Source organism: Balaenoptera physalus, assembly GCF_965194825.1.
Source record: "Balaenoptera physalus genome assembly, chromosome: 16".
Lineage (NCBI taxonomy): Eukaryota > Metazoa > Chordata > Mammalia > Artiodactyla > Balaenopteridae > Balaenoptera > Balaenoptera physalus.
Window position 1 is genome coordinate 37,674,839 of NC_138898.1, and position 21,721 is coordinate 37,696,559.

Here is a 21,721-nt window from a genome sequence, read left to right on the forward strand (position 1 = left end):
TTGGCCTTGCCAGGCCTGCCCCTCCAGCCCCTTCAGATCTGATACCCTTTCTTCCCTGGTGTCACAGAGATGGGATTTCTCCTTTCATTAAACCAGAAGAACTCCTTGGAGATTTCTCATAGATAGCTTGACAGTTCCCTTCTGAAATCCAAACTTAGCCAAAAATAACTAACACAGTGTTTTAACAATTCTGACAAGACTTCTAAAAACAGTTAGCCCATGACACCAGGAAAACAGAAAGCTTTTGTGAAACCAATGAGGCACTTCAGAACCTAAATTTTGCTCTTTTCTCCTCCCTTCATACCACCTTGCTGGTGGTCCAGGCTTCATCTAGTGCATGATGCCCCCATATATCATACTCTGATGACTTGGACAAAGTAGAGGATACAAAGGAAAATACTACAATAGGTTATTGTAAAACTCTATCATCCTGGAAGAACTGATTTTGATTCTAATGGAAATTAAGATTATATCTCTTAACATTTGCATGAGTATTTAGTTCCATCTTAGAGCTGTACTAGGTGTGAATTCCATAATCATGCAGACATGTAAAATTCAGGTATATTTAAAAAATAGCAACTTAATTTATTTTCCTACAACTTAATATGATATTGATCATGAAGCCTCTCTGTCGGCATTGATGTGATTTTTTAAAATCACAGTATTCATTTCTCAACCCCAAAACTCCAGTAGGAAGATAAACTTGAGATGTCTCACACCAAGTCATTTTGTTTGCTGCTTTGGCTCTGTTTATGTGACCAAAGAAGATTAGAGAAGATTGTTTTATTCTAGCAATTGTTGTTTCACAGTCAAAAGGATAACAATTTTGAAATCTTTATTTGTAGGAATAAGAAATTGTTGAGTTAGACCTCAATTCTTTAGTAATAAAAAGTTTGAAATATTTTTTCCAAGGATGAAAATCATTTTTTACGTGATTTTACAGTTTATAATATCTGATGTTTGACTTTAAGATCTTTACAGGAACTCCTTTTTATATGCAACAAAGTACAATTTAAGAAAGTATTTATTATATGGCTTCAATGATGACTGATATGCAAGGAAATTAACTCTCACTTATCATGTGACTTTCAAAATGTGCATTATCATTTTACAAAGAAGCAAACCAAAGCTTTGAGGTCAAATGACTTACCTAAGATCTCATACCAAGATGCTCTTCAAGAAAGCACAGTTTTTAACTTTTAGTCAACTAGTTAATATGTTTTAATCAATAAACACATAAGAAAATAAGTAGGGAAGTTTAATATTACATTATCATTTTTTCTGTGGCACCTTACATTTTTACTAGTTCTTCAAATGTGCCCAAGCATTAATTAAATTGACCACAAACTCAGTTTCATTTATCAGAGAAAGACACTTCCATACTGCCTATATTTGATATAAAATCATGGGAATAAGATACATACAGAAAATCCATATATAATAGCATAAATATACATATACTATCTGATATAAGAAATATATTTTAAAGTAGGTGTTAAACAAATAAACAATACACAAAATTGACCTATGCTAATGTTTAGTTTTTATATGCATTTGGTATAATTTTGACATAAAAGGTAATCTTAAATTAATGAAAAATTTTCAATGTGGGTAAAAGCCTAATGGCTAAAGCTGAGCGTAAGTGAGCTGACTGATGGCATAGCAGCTGGAAGTGTGAAGTGAAAACCCAGAAGAGCTGACCAACAGTGATGCTCTGTTGGCCCCCTGTCATGAGAACGTTACCCACATTCCACGCCGGAATTTCTGTTTCTGTGGATGTACGTATTGGTTATAAATAATCAGAAGGTTTCTGTGCAGTCTAAGGCCAAATGTTCACATGTTTGGGTTTCACAGAGTTGGAATCTTGCTGCAGAAGATACTATTCTCAAGGGAGTTAGGTTTATTTTTACAATTTAAAATCACACACTGAAAAGTGCTGTGGCCCCAAGTCAGCAAATGTTTCTTCCTTACCATGTTGTTTGCACTGTAGGCCTAACTGTGCTTAACACAGGGCTACACAATGACTCCTGCCTCTTCCAAACAAAAGGGTCACGAATGTCCGTTTGAAGACTCATGTCTCTTAGAGTTATTTTGTTTATAATTTAAACTCTTTAGAAGAAAGACGTTGAGTAAAATTAGCATGAAAAATGAAATAGTTTTTGGTGCCTTAGGTAACAGGCTGCAGACCTCTAGATTCAGCAGCTTTGTCTGTAAAAGAAGGCCAAATTATGCTTAAACTGCCAAACTGAAAGAAAAGAGTGAAGTTTGTTCATATGTTTATTATTCTGTGAAGAGCAGGTGTTCATGAGAATTTGTTAAGCAATTGAATTAATATAACATCATAATATTAGCAGATGTTTCAAGCTACATTTCTTTTTTATCAGCACTTCTTACTCTTAAATTTTTATACAGTGTGGTAAAAAAAAGCTTCCCTGCTTTGTTGCAATTAAGATGAAACTAAAACTTTTAGTATTTGATCAGTACTCCATGAGTTAATAGTTTAATAGTTGAACTCAAAATTAATAATAGCAGAACAATTTGTTTTTAAGCAAAGCAAATAGAAGTTCAGGTATAGCAAGCATATTTGCTCCAAATAGACCTAAGCTAACAATGATTTGCATACTAGAAATAACCCTATTGTATTTTTAATATTGTTCTATTTTAAAATATTTATGCAAGTGAATTATACTGTGTCATTATTATCAACAACAAGAAGCACCCAGAGTGTGTTAGAGAGAGCACTGGACTTGGAAACTTGCAACCTGTAGTATTAGGTGGAACTCCTTCAGTTGAAAAATGACAAACTTAACTCAGACTGAAGCACAGAAAGGAATTGACAGGTACATATAAGCAAAAAGTGAGGGTGTTAATGACTTCAGGCATGACTACATCCAGGGGCTCAAATGATGTCATCAGGACCTGTCATCTCCCATCATGTTCTCTGCACTGGCTGTAATTCTTGGGCAGACTCTCCTGAAGTGACAAGAAAGCCACCAGCAGCTCCAGGCCTACCAATCTCATAGTTCCATCGAAATACCAGAAACCAGAACATGGCTTAAGCCACCCAGGACCACTCCTGAACGAGGATCATTGTGGCCTGGAGGATGGAGTGTACCAATTGGACAGACTTTGGTCACATGACTCTCCCTCGAGCCAAAAAGGAGTCAGCTACCTGAACCATGTGGACTGACAGTGGGAGAGGGGTGGTTCCCTGAAATTCACCTGGGGTGTGTACCTAGAAAAAGGAGGACTAGTCACCAGGCAGATAAAAACAGCAGATCCCACTAAAACTGGTCACAAATCAACAATTCATCATCTCTGTTTACCTTACCTTAGGAAGCCATTTAATCTCTTTGACGAGTTCCACCTCCTAGTTTTCTGATCTTTGAAAATATTCTGAGAGAATTTCTGGGAGAATTAAGTAAGTTGCTTATGATAAGAAGGTTGCATGTATTAATTGTTACCTATTGAACCCTTGTTGATCTGAAGTAATGAAAAATGAGAATTGGCATTTGTGCCAAATTATTTATGAGTCTGGAAGTGAGATTCAGAGCACTGGGCAGAGGCATTTCTGAAGGCTGCTGTCTCTTGGCTAACAGGCTTATTTTACTTATTGCAATTAATAAAAAATTAGACTCATTTGGTGATGAAACCTGAAAAAATATGGTGAGTCATATCTGTGCACAAATGTTCATTTCTGACTCGATCAATATTTTATCTATATTTTTATTAAAATGGAATTATAATTATAGTTTAAAATGTAAAGATTTACACTGGAATCTTACTATTTACTTTATCACTTAATTTTCCTAATAGAGTTTTTAAAATCGTTATTTTCCCAACACCATTTCCCTCTAGTAGGTAGAAGTTATAAAAAATAATGATTATTTTTATTACTGTGTATTATGCATTCTTGAGACATCAAACATGCCGTAATTAAGGAAAGAGACGAGCACTGTGTTATGGTTAAGCCAGTTAACCTCAGGCAAGTGACTTGACTTGCTTGAACTTCAGGTTCCTTATCCGTAAAATGGGATGATACCAGTTCTAGCAAACATCAGTGCTGATCCTGTATCCCTTGGCATACATGGTTCCAACACAGTCAACAGCATCTTCTGCAAATCTCTGAGACTTTCTCTCAGCCCAACCACAGCAAGCCTACAAGTGCCCAGGACATCATGGCCCCAGGAGTAATTTTCACTCAGGTGGTAGTACCTCTCTTCCTTGCCTCTTGTGTGGGACATTTCTGATACATGTTCTTCACATTCTCCCAGAGTTCCCATGTATGATTGAGCCCCAGTTTCCCACAACTGCAACCTGCTTGATAAGGTTCCCTTTATTTGCCGGCTTTTCTTCCCTTCGCTTTTCTGCACTCCCCTACTGTTAGTTCCTGGGTTATCTCCCAAATAAGCTGCTTGCACTCAAATGCTTATCTCAAAGCCTACTTTTAGAAGAACCAAAACTAAAACAAGCACTTCTCAATAAATGGCCTTAACAGAATCTAAAGTGAAAGATGGGTAAGGTCAGAGTAGCTGAGCATTAAGAGAAAAAAAAAAAAAAAAAAAAAAATGGAAGGGCTGTGCCCATGGATCATCCCTTCCAACATGTCACATGTTGTCTTAGCTGTTACCATTCCTGAAGTCCTGGCTGGTAGCCTCAAAATCACGGAATCTCCTGTCTACAAGGGACTTAGCCATTTAGCCCCAACTCTCAGGTCATAGAAGAGGCAGCTAAGTGACAATGTTGAGAGTAGGACTGTATTTTCTGTGTGCCAGTTCTTTGCACCACTCCGGACTCCCACGTGGAGCCCTCCATTAGGCCTTGCTCAAAAAATGCAATGTCAGCTATTTAGAAGTTAGCAATTTGCATCCATAGCAGTGGTTTTCAGACTGTCCTTGACATAGCATCCTTTTATTTGTGTTTGTTTCATCTCACAGTGTCTCACTGGATTGGTCAATGTGTAGGAAGAACCTTTAGAAGCACTATTTTGGTTGAATGAGTGGAGCCTGCATTGTAGCTGGTGATGGCTGCCCTACTCCTGTTTATTCTCCTGCTCTATCCCATTCTCTGCAGGCACTTCTGCCCAAACCCCAGGAGATTCGAGATGCTCAGTTTAAAAACCACACATCTGAAGGAGATATTCACTGGCCTAATGATCTGCCTCACCATTAAGATGGCATCCGTTTAAATATTTTTATATAGATGACCTGTGTAGCAATAAAAGAAATAAAAGAACAGAAATGAGTGAACAGAGGCAACTCAAATGAGATAGATTTTCTTCCCAAGAGACAAAGACAGATGAAAGCTGTACGATGTAGCCAGTTATTTTCATATCTTAAGTTACTACACTAAGGAAGCTGCCAAAAAGCCACTCTAGTATTTTATTGATTACAATCCCATTTAAATCCCACCTATTGACTTGCTAGCCTCTGTGGAAGGTCATAGAAGAATGACATTAGCATCTGTGAGTATATTCCAGGCTCCTCTTAACTCTGTGTTTTGTTTATTCATAGACTTCTCTGAAGTATTTGAGACTGAAAAAAATGAAAAAAAATTTATTTTCAAGATAGCCATTATGTCACTGTTCATCAGTTGGCTTGATAACTTCCTTGAATTTCCTTTCTTGATTGCATTTCCTCCTTTCCCAGGAGGGAGGACCTGGGCTTGAGGAAAGCAAATGCCTGGCGCAGGAGTCCTGGTTATTTTCTCTTGCATCCTTTCTTTCTGTGACCTCAGTGTCCACTCAGAATTACAGATCTAGCCAGATAGCCACAACCATGTCCATTCAAAGCTGAAATGGCTTTTGTTCAGAAAACAACCAGTCAGGAAAAAAAAAAAAAAAAATATATATATATATATATATATATATATATATATAGTAAAAGAAAAAAACAAATGCAAGTTTTAAAGAGGTGCAGGAGTGAACTTGGTAGCATAATCCACCCCAGTCTGTTGAGTGTTTTTAAAACCTCTCTCCCTCATCAGACTATACCTTCCCAAGATGCCTTGCCGTTGTGGGTGAGAACTAATGGGACAAAGCAAATAATGGCTATTTTCTCCTAGAGGTAACCTCCCATCAGAACAAAGCATTAATAATCACTGACTGTTACACCTTTTCCCTTGCCAGCAGGGGTCAGGGGACAGGCTATGGCTCAGTTAGAAGGAACGGCTTAGCAGCTTGCACTGTGCTGCAGAAAAGCCAGGAAGCCACAGGCATTGGACCCCAACATCTGCATTTCCCAGAGCTGAGTTTTGTTGATAGTTGATTTTACACCAAATAAGCGGGAAGGAAGCTGATTGAATGCAGAGAGAATCAACTCCATGGAAAACATATGGTGACCACAAGGAAGCCAGATGAGGTGAGGGGTAGACTGTCTAACCTAACACTTCACAGAAAAGCTGAAAAATGCACTGTGGCAATGGGTGAAATGTCAGGAAGCTGAGAATGACCAATAATTTCATTCATTCATTATAGAGATTCTAGGAGCCCTGTCTGAACCACTGCAGTCTGTAGGACTCCAGTTGCAAAAGCAGAATTACCTGCATAGTAGGGATGGCACCATTTTAAGAGGAAGACTTAACTGAGGATGTTTGAAAAAATTAAATTTCTCACCTAACACCCTACCTTACGTGTAGAAAAGGAGTCCAAAATGCTTCTTATTAATGTTGTTACTGTTACCTAAAAACTGGGTTAGCCTCTTGGTGGGTATTGAGCCAATAGACACAGCCAAGCCAAAGATCAGGAGAAGGAAGGATTATTACTTGCAGCAAATAAGGAGAACACCGGGGATCTTTTCCAAAGCAGTGTCTCCCCTAACAGCAAAATTGGGGAAGTTTTAAGCTAAGGGTACTTGCATATTCATGAAGGGGCTAGAGCACATGAGAATTCAGCATAAAGTTGAGGCAAAAGTCGAGAGAGTCCAAGCTTTAATTGACTGAAGTCAGGAGGGTCAACATCATCATTCCATCTTCCACCTGGGAGGGGGCCTTAGTTCCTGCAGAACTCAAAGATACATTATTATTATGTATATCCCTTGAGGAGGAACTAGGACTCTGCTTTATCATTGCACTACCCTTTGACTGCCATTTCTTTGTTCCTGCATTCCTTTGTTCCCTTAATACCCTTGATTCCTGAGACCTGTTCAAGGGTAAGCATTGTGGCCAGGCTTAGATCACTAAATGGCTTAGACCAAAATGGGTTCTCTTATGTCAAGAAAGCCATGCCTGGGGCTTCCCTGGTGGCGCAGTGGTTGGGAATCTGCCTGCCAATGCAGGAGACACGGGTTCGAGCCCTGGTCTGGGAAGATCCCACATGCCGCGGAGCAACTAGGCCCGTGAGCCACAATTACTGAGCCTGCGCGTCTGGAGCCTGTGCTCCGCAACAAGAGAGGCCGCAATAGTGAGAGGCCCGCGCATCGCGATGAAGAGTGGCCCCCACTTGCCGCAACTAGAGAAAGCCCTTGCACAGAAACGAAGACCCAACACAGCCATAAATAAATAAATAAATAAATAAATAAATAAATAAATAAATAAACCCAAAGTTTAAAAAAAAAAAAAAAAAGCCATGCCTGGTTCTTCTTCTTCTCCAGGGACTCCCCCTAATCTATCTGCTTACACTACTTGCCTTTGTTTAGGTTCCCCCAACAGTGACCCTGGGAGAAGAATCCAAATATAAAGAGTTTATTTGAAAGGTGATCCCAGGTAGCACCAGTAAGGCAATTTAGGAAGTAAGAATGAGGAACGGTAGGCAACCATTAAATGTTGCATCATCTCTCAGTCCTGGGCAAAACTAATGTCCATCTTACCCAAGGAACATGACATTCTCGTTAAGGATCTAGAACATTTTGCTCTCCTTTGTGTTACGGTCAAGAACCATTGTGAAGGGTCTCCTCTCATGGAACAATGTGATGGTGCACTAATAAAATGCGACAGACTTGTTCCCTACCCTCTGAGAACCTCTAGCCCTAAATGATCAATCAGCCGTTACATAAATCTAGTGAAAAAGACTCCAAGCCCATGTTTAAGAGAGTAGGGTACCAATCTGGATTCTGTTTTTATCTAGCCATGTCAACTTAAAAGGACTGTTTAATCTCACTGGGTCAAAGTTTATCTGTCCTGTTAAATAATAAAATGCTGTCTTACCTACCAAACAGAACAGTGTGATGTAAATAAATTGCAGATGTGAGAATACTTTGAAAAAGGGAAAGTGCTAAATCAAAGTTAGGTGCTATTATTAAAAACTTTCACACAAAACCACATTAACAAGTTCAGCTGAATACAGGGAGAACTACAGGGGCACAAAAAGCCATGACAGCTGGGTCGTGGGGTTGATCTGCAAAGGCTTTTGAGAAGAGCACATATTCATTTAGTGGAGATTATTACACGATATCTTGGACTTGTATTTGTACATAGTTATGGTAATTGAACAGTTTTGCAATCAAGATGGAATAAGAATGCATGACACTTTTCAGCCTAAGATAAAATAATAATGCCTGAGAACATGTATAGAATATACTAACTCCAGGATTGAAAAGAAATGGATAAAATAGGCAAAGAAACCAGCAAACTTTGTACACTATACAAAAACACAGTTAATTGGCAAATGTAATAGGAAAGTCTGTGCCCAAGCAAAGAGAATTGAAAAGGGAACATTTTATAGATTATTTCTGTAAGCAGGCAAATAGATTTTGGTGAGCCATGGGATATTAGAGCCATCTGCACTTGCTTTCTCTGAGCTGGTCTAGCAGAGCTCACATAAGGGTCAAAGCACCAGGAATAAATGTGAGCCAAGGACATACCTTCTCAGAGCTGTGCTTGCAAGTGATTTTAGGAGGTGCTAAGCCATTGGACCAGTAGCTTTCCAACATGCCCTGGTATCATTACATTAGGACTGAGGATTGAATGGTGATGAATGGATTCTCAAACACCTAATCCCAGTGACATCCAAACATGTGGGTGCCAGATCCTGCCTAATTGGCATTTGGCTCAACAAAGTGAGGCTGGTGGCCATGCTAGCTGGCAGACACATTGTTCAGTTTGCCCATCCTAACTGTGTGATGATTCTGTAAGGATTTATAGGCCATCTGTCTTCCAAGGCATAATTTGTCAAGATTCCTCTGTGCTTCCAGGCTTTGAAACATGTTATTTGCATGTGTTTGGCTATCCCTTTTAAAAGGTAACCTGCATATTTTTTATTTTTTTATTTTTTGCAAAACCCACAAAACAATGTCACATTTTCTGTTTAGCATTTCTGTTGTCCTCACATTGGCATGACACATTTTTTTTTGTTGTATTTTATTTTTCTTCCTACAAGTTAGACTCATGGATTGGAGAATAAAAATGTTAGAGGGTGCCTTTGAATTACTTGTGGAGATTAGACTGTAAATTGAGTCTGGAAAATAATTTTAGATCTTGATAGACAAATCCAAATCAAAGAGCTAATGCTCACGCCTCTGCTAGATGGGTCATTTGTCCTGCCGGAGCCCAGCTTCTTTTAACAAAAAGATTAAAGTCACATGTTTTAAAGAGATAAGTAAATCATGGGAAAAAGCTCTTCCTTGGTCTCATTCAGGGCTATTTTTAGGACTAATCCAGATTGCCTCAATTGAAGCCAACGGCTACAGAGGCAGGATCCTCTCCTTTTCATCATCCTTGTTCCTCATCCAGGCCAGTGCTGGGAAAGTTATGTGGATACACACCATCAGTCGCACTCACCACCATCTGCCTTCCCGTTGCCCTGGCACCACCTCCAGATCCAGCTCTCACACTGAGTACCCCTGTGACCTTAGACAAGTTGCTTACCTCTCTAAGCCTCAGTTTGCTCATCTGAAAATGGGAAGTAAAAAGTACCTCTCTTATAGGATTTCTGTGCCTGCCACATGGTCAATGCACAGGTAATGCTGGCTCTTCCTGTTAGGATGATGATGATGGTGATGATGATGATGATGATGATTTACCTTCTCCTAGTACTAGATTATGTGCTGTACAGCAGGATAGCATAGTAGTTAATGGCATGGAACACAAAGCCTGACTTTGGGTTCAAATCCCATTTTATCCACTTGTAAGCCATGTGATCTTGGGCAAGCTACCTGAGTTTCTCATTCATAAAATAAGCATAAAAATAGTATCCACTTCATAGAGTTATTATGAGGATGGAACGAGTTAATATTTGCATATAGTAAATAGTATATAAAGGTTTATAAAATAATATATGGAAGATAGACTAAATTCATGAAGCTCTTCAAAGGCTGGCTCTCTCTTCCTTTACCATCCTGCTTGCACATATGTAAATATACTTCCTTTCAAGTCAGAATCCATTCTTTTTTTTTTTTTAAGTACTATGTTTGTAGACACAGCCAGCCACATTTTCTTTCTTTGACTCTCCACAGCATTATTTTTCACTTTAGCACTTCGCTCCTGTTACCTTACATCTGCTTTTAGGACGAACTAGGTAGCAGTTCCATGTTGGTGCTTTGATGCCATGATGAGGTCATTTCCAAGGTAACCATCCCAGTAAAAAACACACACTGAACAGGAAAGAGCCTGACTTTCAAAACTTTCTAGTCACCTTAGTAATGTGCCATGAATTCTATTTAGAGATTAGCTTGCAACCATGCCCTGCCGTCCTTTTCCCTTTCCTGGTCACAGAGCCCATGTAAAGTGTCATGTGAGAGTCTGGTGCTGAGGACTTGCCATCAGGTTCCTCATCTGTGCGATGAGGAGCATCAGCTTTTTTACATAACCTTATTGAAAGTCACTTTCATAAGCTTCTAGGTAGAAGGTGAGGGCTATGGATTTATTTCAAATAAACTTCTTACTTGTGAATTTCAAAAGAAATTCTAGCATTGCTGAGCAAAGGTGTTAGAAGGAGAAAGTATTGACAGGGCAGGTAACTTGTCATGTCAGTGCCATGAAGGACAATCAGCTCTTTCATTGCTTAAGGATTGATTTGCTCTGTTGTGAATTATCCTAGTCCCCTATTTCTATTTTGATGGCTTTAGGCATTTAATGCTGTCTGATTAGTGCTTCTGCCAGGGCCTAGGCAGAGGGAGAGAGTAAAGATAAAACTCTCCTGCTGTTCCAGCCACTGGGGAACACCAGGGCTTGGAACTTTCTAGAGCATCTACTGGAAAGGAGCCACAGGCTTCTCTCTTCAGGACTTGGGACTTCCCCTAGGCTTGGGGACAAGGAAACCTTGGTAGAAGAGTGCCCTCAGAACCAAGCCGAAATGGTAGTCTTAAGTTCTCCCTTCTCTTCCATCCCTCCATTCCCTGAGACAAAATTAGAATGCTGTGTTGCTGCCTGTATTGGAGAAGAGTGAGAGGGTCTTGGAAAGTATAAGGGAGGAAATATCTTGTCTGTTAAATACTCCCGCCTGATAAATACCTGGGAGCTCAGGCTGCCTCTGTGACTCTGACTACATTCTACCTGGGAAAAGACACAGCAAGGAAAACTTGACTGACAAATTATCCATATAGTGCCATCTATGGTGAGATATTAGTCACTGCATACTTCTCACCAAAAAGATATGAATGAAAGACAACCAAGGAGATCCATGATAAGTCCCTGACCAGGCAAAGCAGGTCTATAGCAGAAGACCTTCAGTTTCTCCCATCTGATTCATTTTACCTAAAAATAGCAGGATCAAAAGGATAAAGCATGTGAAGTCTGATTTTTTTCAACTTAATCAACAAAATTCTGCAGTCTGGTATAGTAGAGAAATCATGGATCATCAGGATAAATAGAATGAATAATCTAGACATATTCAACTAATTAAACTCTGTCTTGAAATCACACTAAAATTGCATTATACTTTTTTAAGGCATAATCTGGCAAGGGTGGAGATAATAGGGTAAGAGACAATAATTACACAATTTTGGCAACTACCTATAGGTTTACAGCTATAACGCATCTCAGAAAACTGATCATAGGTTTAGAGTTACAGCCTAAAATAAGGAGGGTTGGTTGACAGCTGTTTAAGGAATAGTCAGAACTCCCACCTGGGAGAAAACTAAAGGTTTACCTTCTGGAGACAAGAAAGCAGAGGGTCTGAGGATAACACAATCCCAGGTGAAGGCAGGGCTACCATTTGAAAGCAAAGAGATAAAGTGATCATAAACATTCTGCCCCTTACCCCATTTGGCTCTGGAAGGCTGGCATCCAGGCCTTTATTTTCCTGGCAAGTGATTAAACAGATCTTCTCTCAGGACTTGATGGGCTCAAGAAGGAAGAACTAAAGGTATTGACATTAGGGGTTACTCCAAAGAGACAAAGACTGATCCCTCTACAATGATGCCTTATTAACTCTTATACTTTGCAGGTTCATATCAGATATACAGATGCTTTGAAAAGTCCAATCAGCTTTTTAGTCCACTCATTTGAAATATGAACAGACAATTAAAAATCACTAGACAAAAAAAAAAAAAAAATCACTAGACATATGAGGAAAACTTACTTAAAAAGTAGAAGTAAGCAAGAATAAAAGTAACCTTAGGGAAAACAATGACTATGTAGTTAGAAGAAAACTTTAAATATACATATATCATTAATATCCTTAGAAAGATAATAGAACATGTTGAACCACTGAAAAAAGAACAATGCTATTTTTTAAGGAAATGTCAGAGAACACAAACTGGCTCTTAGACATTAAATAGAGGGTAGCAGAAACAAAACACTCAAAGAAAAGTGGGAAATCAGGTGTGGAAAGTTCCCAGAGATTAGAGCAAACAAATAAAATGAAAAGTTGGAGGGAGAATGTATGAAAATGTAAAATTTGATCAAATAATATTCCAGAAGACAGAGAACAGAAATTAGTATAGAGATAATTTATGAAAATGTTCCAAATAGAAGAATAATAGCTTTCAGACTACAAGGGCTCCAAGAGTGTCCAGCACAGGGGATAAAAATAAACCTATACCAATGCACATCACTGTGAAGTTTCCAGAAACTGGAACTGAATAAGATGCTAGAAATTTCCAAAGAGACAAAATAAAAAAAAAAAAAAAAAGGCCACATATGCTTTTAGGATGATGAAATAGTAATTCTTCAAATCTCTTAACAGCCCACTAGAAGCTAAAACACAATGAAGCAAATTTTCTCACAAAAATCTAAAAGAAAATTTTCTTAACGTACAATATTATACCCAGATAAACTAGCAATAAAGTATACAAATGTCATAAAGCCATTTTTAGACATACAAGCCTCAAAAAATTTTAACACTCAGGAACCCTTTCTCAGGAAGCTACTGACAAATGTACTCCCACTGAAATGAAAAGCTAACTATGAAGGAGGAAGACGTGGTTTACAAAAAATAAAAGAGTTTCAACAAAGAATAGAAGTAAAAAAAATGTTAATTGATTAATCTAAATTGGAGTAGGTTATAAGACTCTAGGAAAGGCTTCATCAGGAAAATGAAACTGGGAGAACACTTGTGCCTGAACATATTGCAAAGAGGTTTAGATAACTGTGTCTTCTTCCTGGAGAGATTTAAGCTGAAACATCTTTTCTTAGATGCCTGGAACAGGAAGTCAAGCTGGAAAGTTCTGTTGGAAGTAGGTTTCAAGAAGTCAATTGATAAAAGGGGTCAGGACCTAAGAAAATGGGAGAACCAGTCCACAAAGCTCTTTAGACTGGTCCATTCTGTTCTCCAGAGCTCCCTTTTCTGGACACAGATCCTCCTCTTCTTAATTGTTCCCAAGACCTGGGACTTCCCTTGTGGTCCAGTGGTAAAGATCTGCCTTCCAATGCAGGGGACGTGGGTTTGATCCCTGATTGGGGAACTAAGACCCCACATGCCACGGGGCAACTAAGTCCACGTGCCACAACTACTGAGCTCGCGTGCCTCAACTAGAGAGGAGCCCCCGCACTACAGCGAAGAGCCCGTGCACCATAACAAAAGATCCCGCATGCCTCAACGAAGATCCCACGTGCTGCAACTAAGACCCAACACAGCCAAAAATATAAAAATAAATAAATTAATTGTTCCCAAGGACCATGCGATGGTCCCAGGTTTAAAGAAGGTAAGGGAGTAGCTTGTTCCCCAGTATATATTCAAAGGTCTTGGCATGCACTTGTAAGCATGAAATGCATCCAGCTGAATGTCCCTGGATATACCGCAAGACTTAAAAGCATCCCTGGAAGGTCTCATTTTGTCACAACAAAATTTCAAATTTCTGTCTTCCTGACATTTTCAAGAGGACACCATTGGAGCCTCAGTCATCATCTACCCCACGGGAAGGAGAGAGGCAGAAGGAGGCAGAGGTACAGTTCCTGGCCATGGTATATGTGTACAGCCACCTGACATTTGAGCGTTTCTTTGCAGCAAAGATATTGCTGAAGAATGACAAGCCATATAAATGGCCATTGGAGACCATCATTTTGTCATGCCACTTTCCTCTCGTATCCCTTTGAAGATGGTTCCTCCCCATTGAAGTCAGATCTTTTCACAATTGATCACCAGCCTTCCTTTTTCAATATACACCAGAACTTCTTTTGAATGAAAAAGCTTCATAGAGCAGTGTTTTCTCCATTCCTTGAGACTTATATTTTTCCTACTTTGGCTCTAAGTGGTTCAAACAATATAAATGCTTATAAAGATCTTTAGGTGTCATTATATGAGTGGCATGTCCACTTGGAAGCATATCAATCTTTTATTAAGAAAATATAGAAGGGACTTTATTTTTAGCCTTTGTCATCTGGCATTATCCTTCTGAACTTAACTTTTCTTCCTGTTGTTTTTATTCCAGAAAATCATCACATTGCTTTTAATTGTGGTTTGATGTCTCATAATCTCATTCTAATATGGGACATTTTGTTTTAATTTAGCTGGTAATCAGCCAGAGTGTATTAAACCACTTGAATTCATAGAACTTTAGAGCTGAAAGAGACATAAGAGCCCATCTAGTTTTCTCATCCTATGGTTGAAGAGTTTGTCGTTGATCAATTACTGCTGGCAGGAATGGAAGCCACATTTCTTGTACTGTTACTAATTTGACTGATTTGTTTAGAAAAACAGTGTTTTTCCCATCTTAGTTCTCAAGGCTTTTCATTTTTCTATGTGCCTCAGTGGACCTGAAAAAAATCGTAAGCAGTTTCGCAAAAACAGTGACTGGTTGGTGGAAAAGTACTGATGCATTTAAGTCAACAGCAACAACAGTATTCCAGCTGTAGGTTATATGCAACAAAGGAAAATCCTCTAACGGTCTGTTTTCGTCCAAAAGCCTTTACTGGTCAGAACTATATTTTTAGGCTAATTCATTGTGCCAAAAACATCTACATTTTTGCAAATGAACTCTTGACCCCTCAGCTGATGCCTTGCAACTTATAAACCTCCAACTCCTGATCTTTACTTTTTCATTGGCTTTTCTTGACTTTGACGTATATCTGCCTAGTCATTTGATGTATCAAAAGTCTTGCACATTTGCTCCTTTAGTTAACAAGGCAAGCTTTGGGGTTGAAAAGTTGCTCTGCCTACTTGCAGTCTACAATCATATTCTGAACTGTCCTCCAAACTCATATATTGTTTCTATTCAAAGTTAGGTAAATTCCTCAGCTGGTGATTTTTAAATTATTTGATATAATTGCGAATAATGCTTACAAACACTGATTCACCTAACTCTTGTTTTTACTAATTTTAATCTATGCTAAAAACTGTTAAAATCTTCGACTCCTAGGAAACAGTAAAGGTAGAGAAAGTAACCCAAAGATTATGTTAATTGACCTATAGGACTTCAAGCAGGTTTATATTCAATTTAGCAATATTTTAATAGGTTTGGGGTATTTTTTGGGGGGGAGGTTGCTGACACACATATATGTATGTATCAATATCCCATAGCCTTCTTTGAAATGGGTTTGTTATCGTCCTGATTTTCTCATTAATGAATTAAATAAAACTTTTACACATGTTCTTTGGCATGTTGCAGAGCATAACTTAATTATAATATCCTCGTTTGAGAAAAACAAATATATAGCTTGCATACCCCCACTTTTCTGTCATGCATCCATGACCAACATCAAAATTATTCACAAGCATGGTTCAGAATCTTTCTCAACACAAGTGCCCAGAAGGCACTGGAGGCAATATAATGGAAATCCATGCTAAAGTTAAAATTAATTTGTCATCCATGCCACATTGGCATATGTTTCGTTTTGACTGCTTTTAAAAGTTGCTGATCACACCAAGGGATATTTATTCCCAAGATACCACACACAAACACAGCCTCCACCAGCACCATAAAGATGGTATGTCTTGGTCACACCATATTGTATTGCTGTCATTTGCATGCCTTTAGAAGGAGCGTATACTTGTGAGTTTTCCTTGGAGTACACTTTATTCCAGGAGTCACATTACTTTCTTTTGTTGGCCCCTAAAGCCACTTGCATTTATTGTCTGTCCTTTGAGGAACAGCTGTGGTTAGAAATTGAGATGTATGAAACTGTCATTTGCATAGGTTAAAAACACCAAATATTAATAATTTCATATGATTTGACCTAATCAGATAAAAGAATCAAAATTATGCCATCTTTGGTGATCTCCCAGTTTCAAAACCATTTATTTTCTCTTTTGAATCACTAATTGTCAAAAGTAAGTGCTGATTTTACAGCTACAGTGCACAGAGAATCGTGGTAGATTCCAAGGATGACAAAGATAGAAACACACATCCTGCTCTGGAGGAGCGCATGCCTGCTGTTCAAGGGGTGAATGGTCTTTATTTTCTATTAGATTATGAGCTATTTGAAGGCATACTCTGTGCTTTGCTCTGCTTTATTTTTCTGCGTATTCATCACATTGCAGGTGTTCAATAAATGTTTGTTAAGTGAGTGGAAGGTAAAGAGATGGGAGAAGGAAGGGAAAGAGGAAGGGAGGAATAGACACTCGTTTGAGAAGAAGGTGACAAGATGGCAATAAATCAGAGTAAAATGATTATTGTCCACAATGCAGACGAAGGATCACCCCAAACCTCAAACAGAAGACTGAAGGTCACTTAACAAAAAAGTAAATAAAGTAACACCCATTTTTCTATTTTAAAAAGTGCCAGCTCTCGAGTGCCAAAGCATGGAAATACCCAGGACCCGGGACCCCAGTAACACTGATGCTCGAGAGGACTGGCCACCCTGGCTTCTAACGCTTAATTTAAACATCCCAGATCTTCATCTTTTGTATACCTGCTCTATGATTTTCGTTCCTACTAATGAAAGGAACGAAAAGGAAGAGTGTGAAGAAATTAGATTTTTTAAAAAAATACTTTATCTCTAAATGTTTCATGCTCCAAAATATTGTTGAAAGCTATCTATTGAGATAACTTTGGCCCTAAGAGGCACTGACTTTGGTTTGTTTCCAAAAATTGAAACCGGTCTGAAAGGGTACATGCATTCCACCATAAATGAATTTCAAAGGAAGGCTTCAAAGGCAATAACCAAAGTGTTCTCATCAATGACAGCGTGATTGGAACGATCACCTTGGTAGGTGATGGTTATTTGGAGGTATAAATTATGGCATCTATAAGATTTTTCTTTTTGTAAGATACAGCTCCACTCGTCAAAAGCCAATAACCAAACTTCTTTTTATTTATTTATTCCTGGAAAATATTAAAGGTGGTTTAGCTATAATGTTTCCAGAATTATGGGACATAGTCATCAGTTATTTTGAGAAACTTATTGAATGTAAAAAGATTTACACTGTGGGGAAACAGTCAGTGCTAGCTTTTCCATTTGCATATGACACATCTCTTACCATTCAAGAATAAACAATGCTCAAATCAATAAAAATTAGAATTATTAGATATCGTGTTTTTACCTATGAGTTTGGCGTAGGGGTGAAGAGAAGGTAAACCACTGGTGAAAGAGTAAATTGCTAGAACTTTAACAGAAAGCAAATTGGTTGTGTGTAGTAAAAGCTTTAAAAATATGCATAGTATTTGAACCAGCAATTCTATTTCTGGAAATTCATTCTCAGGAAATAATTAAAAGTTTGTACAGAGATTCAACTACCAGAGTATTCCATACAGTGTCATTTATGCTAGTGAAAAATGAGAGACAACTCCAAAGATAATGGAATATTACTTAGTCATGTGATGTCTATATATTTTATAATATATAAAACATAAATATTATATAATTATATGACAGTGTTCATAATATACTGTTCAGTTAATATAAACAAAAGTTTCTAAATCATATACAGATATATAGGATTGCAGCTTCATAAAAGAATTACACACACACACGCATACACACTTTTCTTTTTCTGGAAGCATATACAACAAGATTTTAATAGTAATTGTCTCTGAAGGAAGAGTTAGGCATGTTCAGAAAAGTTTTACTTTTCCTCTCTGCTTGTCTCATTTCCTAATTTTTCTTCCATAAACATATCCCATTTTTATATTAATACAAAACTTTTTCAACGAGGAAAAAAAATTACTGCCCTCTAACATTTACTAGCAAGATCTTTACTGCTCACAAATGCACTGGTGATTGTGTTTGTTTTGTTTGTTTGTTTGTTTGTGGCTTTGATTGTTAAGGTTGAAGAAACAAACTGTGATGATGAACCAAAATCATGAAGATGGCCCTTTCTATGTATTATATAAAATTCACTTTAATAAAGAATTATCTCAGTATTTAGTATTAGTCACCTCAGAAAGGTTACAACAAAAGAAAAATTCTAAATACAATCTCAATAAACTAAATAAAGTGTGAGTCATATTTCTTTCATTTGAAGTAAAGTCATTCTAAATAAGAAATTTAAAGACCTTCTTTTTTATGAGCATTCAAATTTTTATTCCTCAGTATGGTCATCTTTATTTTCTGTTTCAGAGAAAAAAGATCATTATTTGAAAACATTTTCACTTTATTTTAAATAATAAAACCACTTGTGAATAACTCTTTTGATTATAAAAGTAACATATTTTCATGATAGAACATTGGGAAGTGCACTCCTAATTCTAACACCTAGAGATAAGCACTAATAACATTTTGGTGTCCATACACAAAGTTGATAAGCATTCTTATATTTAAAAACAGGAAATCAGTGTTCAGGTATTTAACTCCTCTGAAAGTCTGTGATACTCATGTAACTACATTTTCCTCTATTATTTCTGGCATTTGGAGATGAATGTAGTGAAATAGCATGATCCTAGACTACTGTTTATCCATATTAAATTGCAATTGGGGCTACTGTCTTCCATCTTGGATGCTACCAGAGTTTTCTGGAAAAAAAAAAAAAAAGTTAAAGCAACATGATGCCAGAAACCCATGAAAATAATACATTCACATTTTTCTTAACTCTTCATTTCCTCCAGGACAGATATCAGTGGATGGATTTATGCGCTATCTGAGTGGAGAAGAAAATGGAGTCGTTCCACCTGAGAAACTGGATTTGAATGAAGATATGTCTCAGCCACTTTCTCACTATTTCATTAATTCCTCACACAACACCTACCTCACAGGTATGAGTTCATAGTTCTTTGACAATTATTTTAGCCAGTCTCACCAAATGTCACCAACCTCTGCTTACTGTTGTTCAGAAGTGGAGGCGTATTTCCTTTCACTTCCTGTGAAAAGCCTCTGAGAACTGGGGTTCCATGACCAGAGGCTCTGCCCACAAGCAACAATATAATTTCTTCACATCTCTTCCTAAGTTTTCAAGTCATCTAAAATGTATTCATGTCTGGTATCTTCAGACCAATGGAATTTTTGCATAACTGAATTCTTTCTGCAATAGACTTCAAGCCACTTATAAAGCCACCGAGTTCTCTGGACTGTTTTCATCTACAGGAAAGTTCTGCCCTAAATAACTTCCACTCAAGGCAAATTAATAATTTTGCTCAGGTGGACAGGGCTTTAGACATAAACAAATTTCTTTGTGAGTGACAACTTATATATACTTTGTTGTAAATATTATAATAAAGGAGTGTTTCCTAACTTGACCCTAAATTGAGCATTGCCATGGTTTTTAGTAGATTGTTAAATAGAAAAAATATTAAAACATATATATAGTATATATTATCTCAACATAGTTTAGAATAAAAATTTTAATAAATACCAATTTCAATAAACTAAAAATGTTTTTATAATCAAAATACATTTCTTGCAGAATACTCTCTGATTACCAGCCTTAGAAAGACTTTGTAAAAAAAAAAAAAAACCTATTGCCAAAAAAAAAAGGACTTTTCAAAACCTTATCACTTTCTTTTTTTATATATATATAAATTTATTTATTTATTTTTTGGCTGCATTGTGTCTTCATTGCTGTGCGCGGGCTTTCTCTAGTTGTGTTGAGCGGGGGCTACTCTCTGTTGCGGTGCTCTGGCTTCTCATTGCAGTGGCTTCTCTTGTTGTGGAGCACAGGCTCTAGGCATGCGGGCTTCAGTAGTTGTAGCTCGCGGGCTCTAGCAGTTGTGGCACACGGGCTTAGTTGCTCCGCGGCATGTGGGATCTTCCCCGACCAGGGCTCGAACCCGTGTCTCCTGCATTGGCAGGCGGATTCTTAACCACTGCGCCACCAGGGAAGTCCCCTTATCACTTTCTTGCTTCATACAGTCCATCACCCAAATGAATATAAGATTGCCAGACCTCAAGACCCACAGTGCAACCAAAGTCTGGGGTCTCATTTGGTATCTGTAAGTTATAGGTACTTGCCGTGCCTTGGGGGAGGTTTTGATGTGCTTGTGGCTCATTGCCTAGGGGTGTGTGATTTGTGTGGCAGGATAGACCAGCGATGCCATGCACATAATGGCAGGGAGGTCCAGGCACTAGGTATTCATGAGAGTGTTCAAGAGAATTTCACAGGGTTCAGCCATCTGGCAAATAAGCAGTTCTGCCTTCTGAATTCCTTAAGGGGATCCATTCCTCTAGGCACAAATGTATGTTGCGCTAGTGTCGAATCCAGCGTTAGCCTGGTATCCCACACTTGGTGAAAAATAGCTTAGAATATAAATGACTCTTGGACAGAGATAGCAATGTGGCCCCTGGACAGCTAGAATGAGCTATTTCAGGATGATTCCATATCATCTGAGACATCTTGTCAGAATCATACACTCTGAGTTCTACAGGCAGTTGAACTGCAACTTGCATGTTCTTCATGAAAATCAGACTGTTCTCATGCTACTTGCGGCCTGTTTTGTTTCAACTACATACCTACTAAGAGAGATTCATGCTATAAAACTAATTGGATTCGTGTTTGGCTCATCCTAAACCCTATTCTTATCATCTCTTGCTGCATAACCGATCACACCAAAACACAAGGACATAAAACAGCCACCATTTTATTTTGGCCATATTCTATATGTCAGGAATTCAGACAGGACACAGAGCAGATGGCTTGTTTCTGTTCCCTGGTGTCTTGGGCTACAGATGGGAAGTGAATGCCTGGGGTGACACAAAAGGCTTGGTTGTTGGAATCATCTGGAGGTTTCACCACCAACATGTCTGGACCTGGGCTAGTGACCCAACAGCTGGGCTCAGTTAAGACTGCTGACCTAATTGCCTAAAATTGGCCTCTCCATGTGGCTTGGGCTTCCTCACAGCATGGCAGCCCCAGGGTAGGTAGACTTCTTACATGGCAGCTTATAGCTGCAAAAACAAGTGTCCCCAAAAAACATGGAGGAAGCTTAATTGCCCTTTTGCACTTAGCCTCTGAAGTTCCATACTGTCACTTCTTTCTTTATTTGTCAAAAATGTCACAAACCTACCCAGCTTCAAGGTAGGGGACATAGACCACAGCTGT

The 21,721-nt window shown here is 38.2% G+C and overlaps 1 protein-coding gene across 7 annotated transcripts in view; it reads left to right on the forward strand.

Moving 5' to 3' along the window:
• PLCB1 (phospholipase C beta 1) overlaps positions 1–21,721 on the forward strand; it is a 681,757-nt gene that overhangs the window by 493,887 nt on the left and 166,149 nt on the right. For all 7 annotated transcript variants that reach the window (XM_082428205.1, XM_082428206.1, XM_082428207.1 and 4 more), the window contains one exon: positions 19,296–19,442. In XM_082428205.1, the coding sequence (XP_082284331.1) occupies positions 19,296–19,442 (147 nt within the window). The remainder of the gene's footprint in view (positions 1–19,295; positions 19,443–21,721) is intronic.